Here is a 12,283-nt window from a genome sequence, read left to right as displayed (position 1 = left end):
AGTGCTCGTATTCACTACTCTGTCATTTCAACATGGCACAAAATTCAAAAAGTTTCAAAATTAGTACTTAGCTCATGAAACTTGATACGTCATCTCTCCTGTATTCAATTAGTCCCCCAGACCAACGTTGGCCAGCGTTTCACTTTGCTCTAACTTGCTCTGCTGCTTCAGGGTCTTGTAAATTGGGGTAAAAATACACGTCATTGTGATCGTCTTTAGTTCTGTAGGTCAATTGATCTGGAGCTCTTTGAGACTTTTTTCTCCCTTTTATGTATATTCTTGGCGTTCACACATATTTTTGAAATTAGTGTGGGTCATTTTTTTATTTTTGGGTTTTGATAGCTCTGTCATTTGCTTATTTCCGATCTGAGGAAGAAGGGCAACCTTCGAAAGCTAATCAAGAAATGTATTAAGTTATGTCCAATAAAAAAGGTATCATCTTATTTTCTTTTCCATGTTTTATTTTGTTTGATTTCTATTGATAGCTCTGCTGTAAGCAGAAAACTACACTAGAAAAGAAAGAAAGAAAGAAAGAAAGAAAGAAAGAAAGAAAGAAAGAAAGAAAGAAAGAAAGAAAGAAAGAAAGAAAGAAAGAAAGAAAGAAAGAAAGAAAGAAAGGAGAGAGACAGGAAAATGCACTACAAGACACTCTGTCAAACTGCTAAAAGTTTTAATTAACTAACTCTGGGGATTCCAATTCAGAGTCTAAAAATTGGAGACATACTGAGAGAAGAGCATAAAAAGTGTTTTGCTGTAATAGAACACAGCATATAGAAAACGGCAGGAGAGACAGGGTACAAAATAATCATTTCATTTAGCAGATGTCCCAGGGGTTTTCAGATACTGAGACACTCGAGCTCAACTTAATGGCAGCTGAATCTCAGTTGCGGAATTAATTCCTCTCTCTTCAGGTGGTGCCTTCCTGGTATCCTTGCTATCACAGCCATTATTTCAATTTTCCATTGAAACCAAAATAGGAAAATCAACTGAGCAAAATTAAAAGGGTGTTCTCAAATAGACATCAAAAATCAGGAACATCAGAGAAAAATCATGAGTATGTGGAGCTTAATCTTTCATCATTTACCATAGAAAGATAAATTTTTAAAACAGGGTTCATTCATCAAAGCTTAACACAGACACAATGTCGTCATAATCTGGATGTGTACCTGCAATGTTTTCATGGAGAACTGTAAGTGGAGGAGTAGCTTAGTGGTTAGAGCATAGTATGTGACATCAAGGGTGGTTCAAATCCTACTGCTGCTCCACGTGATCTTGGGCAAGTTATTTAACCCTCCATTGCCTCAGGTACAGAATTTACATTTATTGACATTGTGCTGAGATATGGAATCCATATCTACTTATTTGCTGATGATATTCAGTTATTTATTTCATTGGGATCAGACCAAGAGGGCCAGTTGCAGAAATTGCAGATTCGTCTGACTGAAATAAAAAAATTGGATGATGTTGAATAAGTTGCAATTGAATACGTCCAAAACCAAATTCTTATGGATTCGTAGAGGCAATTGTCAGTTTTCTCGTTCATCTTTATCATAGTGGCGAAAGACTAAGTATGTAGTATGGGAGTTTTGCTACATGTAAGATTAATTTTTGATAATCACATTTCCCAGTTGGTCTCTTCTTCATTTTACTATCTACTCCAATTACACAGGATTTGTACTTATTTTACAGAGTCTGATTTTGCTCAGTTGCTTTATGCTTATGTAATTTCACGCACTGATTACTGCAATGCACCGTTTGTAGGGTTACCTGATAAGAGTTTAGAAAGACTCCAGCGTGTTCAAAATGCAGCTGTTCGGTTTTTGAAGACTATAGGTTTACGAGATCATATTTCACCTATTCTTTCTTCTTTGTATTGGCTTCCAATTCAAAAACGTTGCATTTTCAAATGCTCGCGTGGGTGTAAAAAGTGTTTCATGGCATGGCACCAAGATATGCATCGGTTGATTTGACCGTTCTCTTGATGCAGCTGGTTGGATCAGTGAAACAAGGATCTTTGTTGGGAGTGCTTTATGGAATTTTTCAGCCCGAGGATCATATTGCAAAGACTGGAATCCTCGTTGATAGGACTGAGTTGTTACAGATAAGTGACTGGTCCCAAATGTATATGCGCATGACCATTGTGTTCGGCTATTTTGTTCATGCTGATTATATATGTAAGGTTGGAGTTTTTTTTATGCCAATGATTGTGGTTATGACAGTAGTGTGACTATGTTTTTCTGAGTTTCTGTCACGTAAATCCGAGGCTTTTTTCTCTACTTTAAAATTTGGATAGTATGAGCGGATTGCGCACGGTAGCTCTATTGACAACAGTATGCTTAGCTTTGCTGGTTGGTTCTGTTGTCCCCTTTTGGATTTTGGCTTATAGAATAGCCCTATTTCCACACCAAAATATCTGAAGTTGGGCGCCAGCATTTATACATTTATACCAAGTATCAGCTAGCGTAAACGGGCTATTAGCGATATACTATCAACTGTGCTCAACCCGAAGTGCTGCTTATAGAACAGGCTCCACGCTGATTTTTTCCCGGTGTTGAGATCTCAGCGCCATTTAGAAAACGCCCTCCAAAATCTCAAATCAGATCTCTTAGATTGAACTCCTAGCTTCGCTGCTCTAAAACAACAAGCCCGACTGTTCTCAGCTGAGGAAGGAGGTGTGGCTTACCTTGACACATACTCTTGGGTTTTAGGACATATCCAGAATTGCCATTGGCATTAAATTTGGCCCTGTTGAGCTGCAGCATCCTTCCTTCAGATTGGTAATTTAGCGCAACTGCATGAAAATGAAACAAAGAAAAAACCGAATGAAGTAGATTTTGAATAAACTTTTATCTGAATAAATAACATAGGTCTGCTAAGATATAGAAAGGAGCGAGAGAATTAAATAAAATGTATAACACAGTCTGTAGATGAAGTGGACCTTCAAACAAATGATCTGGAAGAGCTCTGGCAACTTAAGCAGAAAGAATGAGAGAATAAAGGTCAAGGGACAATACTGAGTATTAGTGGATCAGAATTGTGAGTTGAATGGCTTGTACAGTACTGCAAAATTCATGAGGCCCTTTTACTCAGCTGCGTAAGCGTCTATGCGTACCTAACATGCGTGAAAATGGAGTTACCGCCCGTTCGAGGGCTCTAATCATGGGGCGGTAGCAAACGCCAGCGCTAGTATGGCGCTAACAGCCTCCTCTAGCGCCGGCGTTTGCTTTTGATCATGAGGGTGTCATTCTCTCTCTCACTCACACACACTTTCTCTCTCACACACACACACTCTCTCTCTCTCAAACATACACACTCTGAGGAAAACCTTGCTAGCGCCCGTTTCATTTGTGTCAGAAACGGGCCTGTTTTACTAATAGTCCTATATTTCAATCCACTGAGACATTTTTTCATGCGAGCACAATAAAACGATTTTAATTGCTTTCAAATCAACTGTCTTAGAAGAATAATTTGGGACTCCCGTTTGTTGTGGCAAGATCACCCCACTAAAAACTGGGTAAGTCTTTACAGATCGTCTAAAGTTCAGCGCCGGGATGATGCTCACTAGCTACATATTTTATACTGGCAATTTCATGTGCAGTCACCATTATAGAATACTTTCATAAGTCCACAAATATGAATGTAACTTTAGGCACATTAACTCAATGGCTGGTGCAAATGGTCATACCTAAATGTTGGTGGTTAAGCACATAACTGATGGTATTCTAGAACCCACAGGTCTAAGTACTCGGCACGCCCCAACCAACCCATGCCCCTCCCCAGGTCCATACCCCCCTTGCAGTTGCATGCTATAGATTTTGCACACTTAATTTGCAAAATCCATACTAAACGTTATCTGCCAGATTCTATATAGCACGCTTAGAGGTCTGCGCCAACCTCCTAGCATATTCTATAACTATGTGTATAACTTAATTGGCTTAACCTAGCTAATCAGCATTAACAGCACTTAACAAGCAATAATGAGCACTAATTGACAATAATTAGAATTTACGCACACAAATCCCTAAGCGTATTCTAACTAGATAGCATGCAGTTCAATAAGGGTGTGACTATGGGCAGGGAAATGGGCATTTCGTAGGCTTTCCAGAATTTATACGTATAGTTATAGAATACGGTCCAGTGTGCGTAAATTTATACGCAGGGATTTATGACACCTTGTCACTGGTGTAAATGGATGTGTGTATAAATTTAGGCACCAGGATTTCAACTAAGTATAGACTATGCTTAGGCAGAAATGTTTACGTGGATTTTTTTTTAGGCGCCATATATAGAATCTGGCCTTATGCGTGTTAACTGCTAATTAGTGCCATTTAGCGCCAATTAATTAGCAGCAAATTATTACATGAAATTATACATGCAACTGACACTGTTCTATACTATGCGTTAAGCATAAAACTGTGAGCGCAAGTTTATAGAATTAGGAGGTAAATGAATTGGTAGGAGTCTAATACCTACCTAGCTGGCAGCCTGCATTCCAGAAAGGCTGGGGGTTGTAGTTGCTGGAATCTACCCTGTAGGATGATGGGTAAATCCGCGAGAGCTGGTGCTGGTTAAAATGGACAAATTGGGCTGGTTTCTGTTGAATTATCTGGTGGGCCTTCGTTTCACTGAACGATGACACCTGCCAGCTACAATTAACTAACACACAAGGGAGAATAGGAGGAAACAAAACCAACAGACATTCTTAGTGGGCCACAAAACCACTACACACCCAACAAAACACAACCCCGGCACAGTCTCATGTCAACCTTCCTGTATTCAACAACTTTACGCAAAGTTTAAAGAATTTAATACAATTAAAATCCCAAAACATAATGACAGTCAAAAGTAGATGAATACCCTCCCCCTTCCCCAAACACAAAATCACACAAATGCAATTTATATTAAAAATAGAAAAAAAGAGCCCCTGTATGGTGAAAACACACTATGATACCATTTTCAAAAATTCTGTCAACAATTATTCACTTCATATAGCTCAACGCTTATAATTCTCTTGTAGAGAATGGCATATACATACCTTCCATCACTAGAACAGCCAGAACTACATTTTGGCTCTCTGGGCTGTTAAATATTACATCTAAATTTGTTTCAGTCATATTGTTCCATAATAATGGAACACCAGAAATCGTTACGCAAAGATCGTTTAATCTCTGAGAACTCTGGTTCTATGTAGATGCCTTTTATCAACCCTATTCATGGAGGGAAGATGTGGAATAGAACGGTAAGAGACCAAGTTTTCAGGCATAGTGTCTAATTAGCAATTAAATTTTCCATGATCAATCAGTTCCACCTACTTTCTGTTTCCACATCATGGCTCCCAACAGACTTTGTGTATTTTACCAGGTCGGACAATGCTCGAGAAAGCTTCATAGTTTTCTTCTGTCGGCTTATCCTTTAAATTAAAAAAAGAAAAATCTTCATTATAGGCCTCAGTCAATGCAGGACATTTTAGTTTGTAAACTGTGTTTGTGCAGATGTGCTGAATCAAACCAGCAGGCCATTGTGTAAATTAGAAACCAAAGTGGTGGAACAGGCCTTGGAGTTTCAAGTTTCAACTTTTAGGAAGCTATTCAAACCTTTTTTAAACCCCGCTAAGCTAACTGCTTATTATACTACTAATGGATATTAGGGGCTAGTTTCTGTAAATGGAGCTCAAAAATCATCAATGAAAACAATCGGTGCTCAGTGCTGCTCTATCATGGGCACTCAAAGATGAGCACCAGTTAGAGAATGGCACTGAGTGCCAATACATCCACTGAGACCAGGTGTAAATCCTGGTGCCCAATTTGGGCGCACATCCTCGGTATTCTATAAAACTGCGAGCAAATCTGAGGAATACCCCAACCCACCCAAGCACCTCCTGTGGTCACGGCCCTTTTGGGTAGCACACTATCCCCCCTAGATATCTGCACGATTCCGTGTGTAAATCCAGGTGTATTCTATTACTCTGCGTGTAGATTGTTTTAACAAGCAATAATTGGCAAAAATTAGAATTTATGTGCGTACATTGCTAAGCATATTCCGTAATGTACTGTGCCTAAATTCTAACGTGCGCAGGCAAAAAAGGGCGTGCTTAGGGGGTGTAGAAATAGGTGTGTCCTGGGCATTCCAAAATCTACGTGCGCTGTTATAAAATAAGGACCAGTGCGTGAACGTGCAGGGATTTACACCAGCTTTTTGTTGGCATAAATGGACGTGCGTAGATTTAGTCGCATGAACTACACCTAAGCATATTCTAAATACCGTGCACAGATTTACAAAGGTATTTAGAATACGCTTAGGTGTGATGGCCTAACACGCAGTAATTTTAGGCATCATATGTAGAACTGGGCCCTATGGGGTCCTTTTACTAAGCTGCAGTAAAAGGGGGCCTGCGCTAGCATCAGCACGTGCTTTTGATACGTCCTAAAGCCCCCTTTTACCGCAGTGGATAAAAGGCTGTCTTTTTTTAAGGAAAAGAAACGGCCATGCGGTAAGTGAAACATTTTTTTGGTGGGGGGGGGGGGGGGGGGGGGAGGGAAGCCCTTACCACCTACCCACTGAGATGGTGGTAAGGGCTCCTGTGCTAACCCGACAGTAACCAGGTAGTGATTACCACTGGTTAAGTTCCGGCACTACAGAAATCGATAATATTTTTGCAGCGCCAGAGATGTTATTGAATAGACGAGGGAATACAGTATTTCTAGGATGGGCGGGACAAATTGCTTGTTCTTTTGGCCGCTGTCGGTGACAGGGTGCTGGGCTCGATGGACCCTTGGTCTGTCCCAACATGGCGATGCTTATGTATTTAAATCGTAAGGGCATATTTAGGAAAACATATATAAATTGAATTGTCTATTCTGAGTTATTTTAAAAGAGAAAAAAACTCACAGAAAAATAGGTGTCATGTCCATGCACAAGTTTTAAAGCACAGTTAAGTGCTTACTGTACGTCCACGTTGAAAGCTGGGACCAAAGTCCACAGTTGGAAAATGGCTTCCCTATCCCTCTTCGATTTTCTTTATAAGTCAGTGACTCATTCCCAACCCTTTGCAATTCACCCTTTGTTATTCTTGGGACTTCCGGAGGGTTTCCCCATTCTATACCTGGTATAGTGCATGGATCCTCTTGCCAAACTCCCTTGATGGTCAAAGTCCTCTGTATCCTCTTCCAAACTGGATGACTTTTTGAATTTTCCCATTTTTTTCTGAAAAGGAAAATAAACTGTCACCAAAACAAAAAGGGCAGATGCTTCTCGACCTGCCCCTCATAGGAGCCAAGTACCAAGAAATGCAGTCAGACTACGAAAACGTGGCAGAAAGATACAGAAACATTTCCCGTCGTTTTGGGAGCCACTTCCAAGCGCTCTTGGGATAAGTTGCCTATACAACGTCTTATTAACTCCAGAAAGAAGCTTTCTTTGGCACAATGCAAAGGTAAGCATTAGCAGTACATTTGAGAGAATGAGATCATACTCCGCACACCCTGGCTTAGGAGCTCCTGTCATAGTATGCGCAAAACTAACCCAATTTGCAGAAATTGTCACCGAGTCAACTTTTCCAAATGATTGGGATGCTAAACCCAATGGAAATTACACTTCTTAGGACACAGTAAAAGAACTTGCTCAATATTGGGGGTACTCAAGCACCCCCAGAGTTGGCTCCTATGCTGCCCCCTATTACAGCTTTTGAAAATTACCAACCAGACAGAATGCAGCAGCAGACGCAAAGAAAAGGCCAGCATGTTAAAAAAAAAAAAAAAAAGCCTTAAGTGAGAAATTGTGTACTCTGCAGAAACTTACTCCTCATCAGAGTAACTGCAAAGAAGGTGAAAAATTGTCACAAGGGGTTATTCTAACTGCCAGCATTTGTAGAGTGGTCTAGTGGTTAGGGTGGTGGACTCTGGTCCTGGGGAACTGAGGAACTGAGTTCGATTCCCACTTCAGGCACAGGCAGCTCCTTGTGACTCTGGGCAAGTCACTTAACCCTCCATTGCCCCAGGTACAAATAAGTACCTGTATATGTAAGCCGCATTGAGCCTGCCATGAGTGGGAAAAGCGCGGGGTACAAATGTAACTAAAAAAAATTTAAGTCTACAGTAAACAGTGCTTGGCGAACAGCCCCAGCACTGAACACCTACAATCTTCACTTGCAATATCAGGAAATTAAATTAGAACAGCGTGTGACCTATGGCAAGTGGAAAAATATCCAGGAACTATTTCACAAGGCTGTTCGAAGAGCTTAACACAATAGAAAATCTGGGAGCGTTCAGTAAATACTGCAAGCAGCACCTTTCTGCAAGCAAGGAGCTGATATTCAAAAGTTGTTCACCCCTGGTAAAATGGCCTGGTTGAAAACTGCCTTCCTGGAATGCACCTAACACCATATGCAAGCTCCATGGAACACTGAAGGAAAAGGAGAACTCCTCGGGTATATTTTGATCGAGGGACGTGCCGATGTGGTTTTGCTCTCCCTGCAGAAAGAGTGGATGCCGTGCTTGCTACATTGGGGAGCTTCCCTTGAAAATCTATGTGAAAGTACGTGCATTAAGCCTCCTGTCCACTTTGCACATAAACGCAGTATTTGGAAATCGTCTCAGACTACAAAATAAACACAGCGCAAAAATTTGCAGAACATGGAAACCCCTGCCTGCCTTATGGGATAATGCTCATTTCCAAATAGGTTGACTGCAATTCAAATTTCAGTCACTCGACCTGAGACATTTTGACACACGGGGGATCAAAGGAACAAGCTAACATTAACATGTGTTAATGCTCTTTTTTTTTTCTTTGTTTCACTAAGGGGTCTTTTTTTACTAAACTGTGGTAAGAAATGGCCTTAACATGCTCTTACACAGGTCTTTCCCATGCACTAAGGCCATTTTTACTGCAGCCGTGAAAATGTCATCAATTATTATCATCAATGGCAGCGTGCACAGTCGTTTAAAAAAATGACTATGGGATCACTTACTGACACCTATTTGGTAGATGGTAAGGACTCCGCATTATCTGTGCGCTAACCACTTAGCACATGGTAATGTAGATGTACAAAGGGCTCGATTCTATAAACGACGCCCCAAAAAATTCAGGCACAAAAATCCCCGCTGAGTGCTAGTCTATAAGCCGCCCCTAAAGTTAGGACCGTTCTATAGAATAGCGCTTAGGTCCCAGGGGTTGTGCTTAAATTTAGGCATGTCTGTTTACACCAACGAAATATGGCGCAAATACCTCATATATGAGGGTGGGGCTCATCCAGGACGGGTTTGGGAACCACTCTCTAAGGAATACTGCAATCACCATTACCACATGTTATTAGCAAATATATCTTATGGTATAAAATGGGATTTGTGGAAAATAATAGATGTATTTATAGCATTTATATCCCACATTTTCCCACCCATGGGCTGGCTTAATGTGGCTTACAGTAATCTACAGAAATCATACATCAATTCTACAACAAACAGTCAACGACATTGAAGTGAAAGAGACTAGAGAGTAATAGCAAAGGTGGGGAAATGCGGAAAGAGAAATTGAATTCAAGAAGAGATGCGGGGCGGGTCTTGAGCATAAGGTTTTCCAAATAAGAAGGTCTTAAGATATTTTTTGAAGGCCAGCGCATCTCCCAGGGATGTCCAAATCGATATATTCGAAATCCGATTTTGGATGTCTTCAACTGCAGTCCATCAGAAGGAAGTCTAAATCTCAAAGGGGCGTGCCAGGGGTGTGTTCAAGGCGGGACTTGGACATTCCTAAAACATGGACGTCTTTCAGCGATAATGGAACAAAACAAAGACAAAGATGTCTAAGACTAAAACTTAGACATTTTTTAGACCTGTTTTTATAACAAATAGCTGCAGTGAGAATTGAACCCACTTCCCCAGGATCAAAGTCTGCTGCACTAACCACTAGGCTACTCCTCTACTCCACACAAGAGGTGCCCAAAATGACCAGATAACCACTGGAGGGACTCGGGGATCACCTTCCCTTACTCCCCCAAATCACAAAACATTTTTCCAAACAGCACTTTCAAAAGGAAAAGATAGACTTTTTTTTTTTAAAGAAAATGACATTTCCTGTTCTGATTTTGGACAAAACGTCCAAATTCAGATTTAGATGTCATATCCAAAATCGTCCTTTCTGTATTTGACTTGCCCAAAGTCTCAAGGAGCGGAAGTGGGAATTGAATCCATGTTGCCAGGATCAAAGCCCGCTGCACTAACCAAGCCACTCCTCCTCTGTTTTGGACATCTTGCATTTGGACGTTTGTTTGTTTGAAAATGGACCAAAAACAAGGACGTCCCAATCACAAAGACGTCCAAATCATAGGACATCCTTGGTATTTTCAAAATGAAAGATGGACGTCCATCTTTTTCGAAAATAGGCTTTTCCCTGCCCCCAGATTTGAACGTTTTACAAAGACGTCCAAATCCAAACATCGACGTTTCTTTCGAAAATGCCCCTCTTTATCAGGGAGGGAGGGGGGAAGACTTCTGGCTCCCATAAAGAGCTTCCAGAATTATAGCTAAGTTCATTTACAGCAACAAGCTTAACAAAATTATAGGTACAGTGGCAGCCCTCCCTTATAACCTCCAACCCAATTGCTTTCTGTTGGGTTTATCCACAGTTCATTTCGGAGTGTTATAAAGCATTGCCTTGGCCAATGTTGCTCACTAATAACCAAAAATACTGGAAAACCTCACCTTTTAATGCCAATTGGCTGAATTTCCAACAGGTTTATCTGGCAAAATTTTGGACAACGAATAGGGAGTATGGAGGAGTAGCCTAGTGGTTAGTGCAGCGGCCTGCGAACCAGGTAAACTGGGTTCAATTCTCACTGCAGCTCTTTGTGACTCTGGGCAAGTCTCTAAAGGCCATGTTTACTAAGCCGCGCTGTCGGCACAAAATCTTTTTTGTGTGCTAAACACACCCAGGCACGTTACAGGTTTTAGTGCACGTTAACCGTGTAGATGCCCATAATATTCCTATGAGTGTCTACATGGTTAGCACACACTAAAAATGCTAGTGCACCTTAGTAAACAGGGCCATAAATGTTGTTTTCGAAAGGGAAAAAAGATATAAAACAAGAAATATCAATTACATTTTAATGTCATTTTGAAAGTGACAACATACCCACAAAACTATACATTTATCTTAGCCACTTAATGAAAATAACCCAGTGTGTTTAGGTGTTTAGGAGAGAAAGAGGAAGAGTCAAAATAATTGAACTAAGTTATTGCAAACCATGTGCGGTAGATTTTGACAAAATTACAGCACTAGAGATCTGACAAAAAACAGATTTTTAAAAACATCTTTCAGTCTGATTGCTGACAGAATGGTCAATACCCCTGCAAGCCTCACTGTGGGCTACTACAATCAGCAAATGGGAGGAGAGCAACCAACACATTTACAATTTCAATTGCTCAGATAATTACAGAGAGATTATATTCAGATGGCAATGACACTGCAGGAAGAACCTTCCTCCTAACATTCAACTGCTACAAAGCAACAAATTCAATTCAAATCAATAGTTTTACAGATTGAAAAATACCAAACCTGATATTTTTTCTGCACCATCGTTTGGCTCCTGCTCCTTATGCGTCTGAAAATTTTAAATGCTACTTTGGCACAACTAGATTGGCCACTTTATTTCTTTAGAACATCTGTTCCTCTCCTAGGATCACTCTTCAGGTCATAGTTCAAATGTCCCTCTGCCGATGCCCACCCAGGCTGCAAGGCCGCTGAGAGACAAAGCCGGGGCCCAGGGCAAGCAATTTTCAGGGCCCCGTCGCCATCCCCCACCGCTGCTCCCCCCTCCCCCGGCAGCAGTGAATGAGAGTGCTCTGCCAGCTATAGGTCCTTCTTCCTGCCGTGTCCCGCCTCCTGTGAAGTAACTTCCTGTTTCTGCATAAGCAGGATGCCACAGCAGAACAATCTCGGTTTGATCACCAGGTCGGACCCTCCTTGGAGGCTGGGCCCCGGGAATCTTGCTCCCCACCACATCGGTGGGCCTGCCAGACTGGTCTCATTACTACCATAAGCAGAGTTCGTCATGGCTTTGCTGTGTGTGAATGCACAGCTCTACGCAGTATGCACCGCCATGAGACTCACCAAATGTGGGCAACATCTCACAGCTGCTGCATTTTTCCTCTGTATGCACTACTAGAAAACCTTCCTCTGCTTTATCGTGTTTTTATGTGTATTACTACTATAGTACAGTCTCAATTATCCGATCTTCATTAACCTGACCATCAGGCATATCTGACAGATGACTCCCCCCCATTCCCCCTAA

At 41.2% G+C, this 12,283-nt stretch overlaps 1 protein-coding gene across 1 annotated transcript in view; it reads right to left on the bottom strand.

Annotated features, from left to right (window-relative positions):
- PLCH2 (phospholipase C eta 2) overlaps positions 1 to 12,283 on the bottom strand; it is a 727,403-nt gene that overhangs the window by 52,631 nt on the left and 662,489 nt on the right. Inside the window, exons 15-18 of the mRNA XM_030185738.1 lie at positions 7,103 to 7,203; positions 5,313 to 5,410; positions 4,474 to 4,656; positions 2,684 to 2,791 (exon numbers count right to left, since the gene is read on the bottom strand). Coding sequence (XP_030041598.1) covers positions 2,684 to 2,791; positions 4,474 to 4,656; positions 5,313 to 5,410; positions 7,103 to 7,203 — 490 coding nt within the window. The remainder of the gene's footprint in view (positions 1 to 2,683; positions 2,792 to 4,473; positions 4,657 to 5,312; positions 5,411 to 7,102; positions 7,204 to 12,283) is intronic.

Source organism: Microcaecilia unicolor, chromosome 13, assembly GCF_901765095.1.
Source record: "Microcaecilia unicolor chromosome 13, aMicUni1.1, whole genome shotgun sequence".
Taxonomy (NCBI): Eukaryota; Metazoa; Chordata; class Amphibia; order Gymnophiona; family Siphonopidae; genus Microcaecilia; species Microcaecilia unicolor.
This window is presented reverse-complemented; position numbering and strand designations above follow the sequence as displayed.